General features: G+C 40.1%; 1 protein-coding gene across 1 annotated transcript; it reads left to right on the top strand.

Annotated features, from left to right (window-relative positions):
- Window positions 1-1,208: 1,208 nt before the first annotated feature.
- On the top strand, window positions 1,209-4,156 carry LOC149287477 (glutamine amidotransferase-like class 1 domain-containing protein 3, mitochondrial). Its single transcript, XM_089492822.1, has 4 exons — window positions 1,209-1,316; window positions 3,002-3,173; window positions 3,306-3,507; window positions 3,964-4,156. Exons 1-4 carry the CDS (start codon window positions 1,209-1,211, stop codon window positions 4,154-4,156), a joined length of 675 nt encoding a protein of 224 aa, XP_089348948.1.
- Window positions 4,157-6,228: the final 2,072 nt, after the last annotated feature.

The following is a 6,228-nucleotide window of genomic DNA, read 5'->3' as shown; positions in this document are numbered from 1 at the left end:
TAAGGCAGCAAGGGAACATTTCATCCTCAAAGTTGATGTGTTAGAAGCAGGAAAAATGGGCAAGCATAAGGATCTGAGCGACTTTGATAAAGGTCAAGTTGTGATGTCTGGACGACTGTGTCAGAGCATCTCCAAAACTGCAGCTCTTGTGGGGTGTTCCCGGTCTGCAGTGGTCAATACCATCAAAAGTGGTCCAAGGAAGGAAAAAGCGGTGAACCTGTGAAAGGGTCATGGACGGCCGAGGCTCACTGATGCCCATGGGGAGGCAAAGCCTGACCCATGTAGCTCAAATTGCTGAAAAAGTTAATGTTGGTTCTGACAGAAAGGTGTCATTGCATCGCAGTTTGTTGCAGGGTGACCCCTGTCCACTGCCGAAAGCGCCTACAATGGGCAGGTGAGCATAAGAACTGGACCACAGAGCAATGAAAGAAGGTCGCCTGTTCTGATGAATCACGTTTTCATCTCACGTGGATAGCTGGATGCATGTGCGTCATTTACCTGGAAAATATATGGCACCAGGATGCATCCATGAAGGCTCCACCTTGCTACTTAAAGGATCTGCTGCAAACATCTTGGTGCCAGATACTACAACTTACCTTCAGAGGTCTAGTGGAGTTAGGGCTGTTTTGGTGGCAATAGGGGGACCTACACAATATTAAGCAGGTCGTCATACTGTGATGGCTGATCTGTATATAATTAATGGAAAAAAATGTGAGCCTCTAAAAATGTTTAGAAACGTATGCTAGGATTTAGGAATGTATTTAAGCTTTTTTTTTTTTCCTTCAAGCGTCTATGGGAAGGAGTCAGGGGAGCTACGCAGTGTCAGTTGGTATACTACTACCTGCGGGAGTACCCTGGATTACAATATAGCATTGATTTCCTAACGTTAATCCTATTTAATATAACTACAAACTGAAACATTCTGAGTCATGCAATTTATCTAAAACTGCATAGTACCTTGTATTTACATTTATAAAACATTGTTAAATGTTTGAATGACTTCACAATGGAAAATCCCGTACAAGGAAATAAATACAGTAAGAAATCTGATACACTTCCTTGTAAACAGAGTCCTCCCACCTTTACACAGCTCTTTCGAGAGTATAAATAGACTGCATGAAAGGGCAGACTCCAGCTGCATACTTACTTCCTTGTTAAAGCTACAGAGCTTGCATTTCGTTTGAAGGCCTCGACACTTTTCAGGAGTAATGTCTAAGAAAGTGGCAGTGATCCTCTCAGGTTGTGGCGTGTATGATGGAAGCGAAATTCACGAATCATCTGCCGTTTATGTCCATTTAAGCAGAGCAGGTGCTCAGGTAAGATAAAGCTATCCATATCCAACAATGTGTTTAACCCCTTAAGGACAATTGGCGGTCCCTAAACCCATCGAAAACAATGCATTTTGAGCCCGTACATGTAGACCCAGGCAGATAAAACCGCAATATATATTAACTCTTTCTCACTTTGATTAGATATGTATGATGTATTGTGTAAATAGTAAGCTTTAACAAGCATTTATTTTGTGCTTGCACTTCTAATATTGCAATATTTGACGTTATAAATATTCCCATCAGGCAATTTGTTTTCCTGAATATAACTTTAAAAAATATACTGAATGTGAGACAAATTATAAAAGTTATGTTTATGCCACACATGCTGCATGAAAATTAAAATGTAACGTGAGGCCATATTTACATAATGTCTTTAACCTCTACCTATCCTCTCAAACTGTAATGTCAAACCTTTTGCATGTGTATGTCTAAAATCAATTTCTATTTTTCTGCGTTTTCACCCTTCCTTTACCTCCCTTTACTTACATAAGTAAGTAATAATGATTTTTGTGCTAATTAAAAACAATATTCAACAACCTCACAATATAATAGCTAAAAGATAACTTTTATTGAGTGTACACACTCTCTGACAAGCCACATCACCCCTTCAACTCTTTCTCAATGTAGCACATGAATATGTCTTTTGCCCTATGGTGTTCTCATTGTACACCTGAACACTTGACAAATGAATGAACTTATTTGGTTCCTTGCACCACCTATGGATGAACGTATTCCTGAGCGACCGCTTGGCGCTCCTCTCGCGTCAATCACGGCTGCACAAAAAAAAGTTGTTTCAATTGGGGTGGCACACGGGGGGGGGGGCACAGCATGATGTAGGGGGGGCCATGGCCCCCTCCTGCCGACTCCACTAACTATAATTACTTTATAATGCCACTGCCAGTTAGATTCCCCACTGAGTTCCATTGTTTCAAAACTTAAATATAAAATCTCAGTTATAATGCCTACAAAACCCTCCAGATCCTACATAAATTTTTACCATAATCACAACAAAGAATTTGCAGTCTATAGCTTAACTAAAACTCATCCTGTCCTCCTTCAGCAATTCTAAATGTCTAGCTAACAGAATCATCTAATTTAAAATCTCATTTATAACGGCGTTGTGTTTTTTTGTTCTTTTTCTGTACAAGTACCTACTGTGTGCTGAAAAAAATATAGCTTCCACATATTGTTTTCTATGAACTGGTAATGAAAAGCAAATAAATACTTATTACATCTAATCTAATCTTACCTTGACTGGGTCCACCCATTTGGTGGAAGGTTGAAGTGATATGTATAGTGCACCAGCCAATTAATATATGAAAAGAGTATATGGTGTAGCCACAAATCTCTCAAAAGAGTGCAATGCACCTGTAGCATTTTCATGTTATCTATACATTTGCTCCAAAAGCACAATGTGTAATTCAAATTTTGGGAACCATAAAATGGCATCTTGTCTTTTTTACATCGATAAGTATGCAGTGGTGCTACTAAAGAAGGTAAGGTCAGGAAAGTTGAAACATTTTGACAATGGAAGATACAGCATGACAGCCTCTTCAGATAAATATACTTGTATATAATATATATTAAAAAAAAACCCCACAAAGTACTTTCAGGCCAAGCCCATGAATACACATATTAACCATGACACATATTATTCTTTTGTTCCACAGACAGTGTTTTTTGCACCTAACATTAATCAGATGCATGTGGTCGATCATATCAAGGGACAACCAACAGAAGAAAAACGCAATGTTCTTACTGAAAGCGCAAGAATTGCAAGAGGAAACATTAAGGATCTGAAAGATTTGAAAGTTAGTGAATACGATGCGCTTATAATACCAGGTAAATAAATATTTTTAAATGTATATTACACTCCATTTATCTGCTCTTCAAAGACTGATATAGAAATACACACGCATGTGTTTTCTTTGAATAAATCTTTGCTAATCTGTTCATTTTTCTTTGGTATTTTAGGAGGATTTGGAGTTGCTAAAAATCTATCAACCTGGGCTGTGGAGGGAAAGGACTGTTCGGTTTTAAAAGCTATTGAAGATGTTTTCAAGGCATTTCACAATGCCAAGAAACCAATTGGTCTGTGCTGTATATCCCCAGTGCTGGCAGCTAAACTCCTTCCTGGATGTGAAGTCACCGTTGGCCATGATACTGAAAGTGAAAAGTAAGTGAGGGAAAGCTTTGGGGAATCTACACTTTCTTAGATTCACATGATACAATGTGAGATTTTGATTTCTTGCTGTCTTGAGGAAATGTCTGCAGGCACAGTTTGGAACTAGGCTGAGTAATTTCCATGCACCCTCATTTGGAGCTGAATAATATATGGGAAATACACAGAATCCAGAGTCTATACAACCTGGGAACTTCTAGGCTCTGGCTACACGGAGTCCTCCCTCTTTGGTAGGGACGATGCTGTTGGGGGGGGGGGGTGAGGATGTTGCTGGTGGGGATAGCCCCAAATGCTTTACATTTGTGTTGAGCTGGGAGAGGGAAATAGATGGAGAGTGGCGTATGCTAAAATGCCGCGCCTGTGACCCAGGGGTTAATATATAATAATATAATATTTCTGCATGCCAGTGCTATCATCTTTATATTAAATTCAATTTTGTGTGTCCTCTAGATGGCCAAATGCTGCCACAGCTGATGACATTAAGAAACTTGGTTGTAAACATGTCAACAAGCACGCCAATGAGGCTCATGTGGACGAGAACAACAAATTAGTTACCGCCAGCGCTTTCATGTGCAACTGCCCAATTCATGAAATCTACGATGGCATTGGAGAAATGGTTAAAGCTGTTCTCAAACTAATTTAAATCAGTATTAAAAAAACTTGAAAGTATTGCTACATTTTTTAGATGTTATTTGAATAATTTAATAAACAATAAAAAAAAATGTTATTTATCTGGCATTTGCAGTGTCTTTGAGTCATCAATATGAGTATGTGTAACTTTATTTTTTGCCCAGGTTCTTGGTACTCAAGGAGAAATATAACATTGGTTTCAAGCCCCCACCCTCATAGTCTAGAAGAGGTGCATATCTCAGACTGTATTAAGTGGGTTAGATTGAGGGATTCTCTGATCTCCCTAATGAGCACATGGTTAGACGCCTGCAGATCACTGTGGCTAGAACTCCATTGAAGTTCTGGAGCATAATAACTTTTGTAGCTAACCTATATGGATGCATATGCTGTAACACTGCCCCTTTGAGCGTTAGGGCCTCTGGAAATACATTGCCAAGCAAAGTGGTACACATATCCGTAATACGTATCAGTAGCCTGAAGACTAGGTTTCTGGAAACCAAACAAGGCTTGGTATTATTATAATTTATTGTTATATAAAACACCACCATTTGCTGCAGCGCGCTGTACAATGGGTAAAGAGAACATAACAAGGAGTATATAACATTATATTGTTATATAACAATTTGACTTGCATAAACCGGTAAGGAGGGCCCTGCTCAAACAAGCTTACAACCTAGAGGGAATTGGGGTGTATTACACGAGGTAAAAGTGCTACTATTAAGGATTCGTCAGCCACACTAGTATTGCAGGAGAGGGAATAGGAAAGGTGAACTAAGGAATACGGGACTAAGGGCGTTAACGTATAAGTTCATAGGCATCCTTAAAAAAGTGAGTTTTGAAAGACTGAAGGCATGCGGAAAGAAGGATATGCCGAGGAAGAGGATAGGAGCAGCCCTTGAGACGTAGAGAGATGAGACAGTAGTGAGAAAATATGGCCTTTTAATAAAATATGCAGATTAAAATAAATTAAATGACACAAAACCTTTACTTTTCCTCTCACTGATTTCTGGGCCTAGAAAGTTTTGTGACTACAAATGCAGGATTCTGTATAAGTAAAAATAAAATAGTTTTATTTTTTTTAGTGATGCACTAAAATGAAAATTCTGGACCAAAACCGAAAATTCAGGGTTCACTTAGCCGAAACTGAAAATGACCCCCCTCACACTTTTTATAAAAGTAAGTTACACACCAAAATTGTACAAAAAATTATATATTATGATTGTTAACAGCAATCTCAGGCATACCCAGATTCCAGCATGTACTGGTTGGCTGGGCATTGTACCGGTATTTTTTGTCCAATTTTAGTGTGTAACCATGCTTTTATTAAAAGTAATACACCACAATTGGAGAAAAAAAAATCAACAATATGACTTGGCATGATAGGAGTCTGATTGCTAACAGCAAACACACTCTTTTTATACCCAGGCAACCAGTAAATGCTGGAACCTAGGCATGATGGGACTGTGATTGATGTTAGCTGTTAGCAATCACACTCCTATCATCCCAAGTCAGCCAGTACATGCTGGTACAGGGTGGCTGTAAGTGCAGACCCCATACTGCTGGCAGCATCAATACACAAGGGGGCAGCTAGCCAGGTTTCAGCATATACTGGCTGACTTGGCATGATAGGAGTGGGATTGTTAACAGCAATCACAGTCCCATCATGCCTAGGTTCCAGCACTTACACATCCATGCTATCACACACACATAAATTCATTCATTCAGATTCATTCCCTCAATCAGGCATACTCATTCAAACACACTCCCCCACTCCCTTACCTGCTCTACAGCTCTCTCAATGCCAATCACAGACTTCAGCAGGGGGCGCGGCCTCCCTCGTTCTCCCCACAGAGGAGGCAGGACTGGAGCAGAGAATAGACCCTCCCACAAGTAAGCAGCAGGGCTCTTGTGCTCCTGGCTGCCGATCTCACGCGGACCGCACCTCGAGGTCCCGCGGGCCGCATTTGGCCCATGGGCCGCATGTTGGACGCCCCTGTTATATACTTTTGTCTTAGCCAAAAGTTGGCATTGCCCCATGGGATGACCTTGACTATGCCACTCAAAGTTGTTTACTACGAAACCCAC

The sequence above is a fragment of the Sceloporus occidentalis genome, unplaced genomic scaffold (assembly GCF_023333645.1).
Source record: "Sceloporus occidentalis isolate IW3139 unplaced genomic scaffold, rSceOcc1.0.p SCAF_60, whole genome shotgun sequence".
Classification (NCBI taxonomy): domain Eukaryota; kingdom Metazoa; phylum Chordata; class Lepidosauria; order Squamata; family Phrynosomatidae; genus Sceloporus; species Sceloporus occidentalis.
The sequence above is the reverse complement of the archived record's forward strand: the minus strand, read 5'-3'. Positions and strand labels throughout refer to the sequence as shown.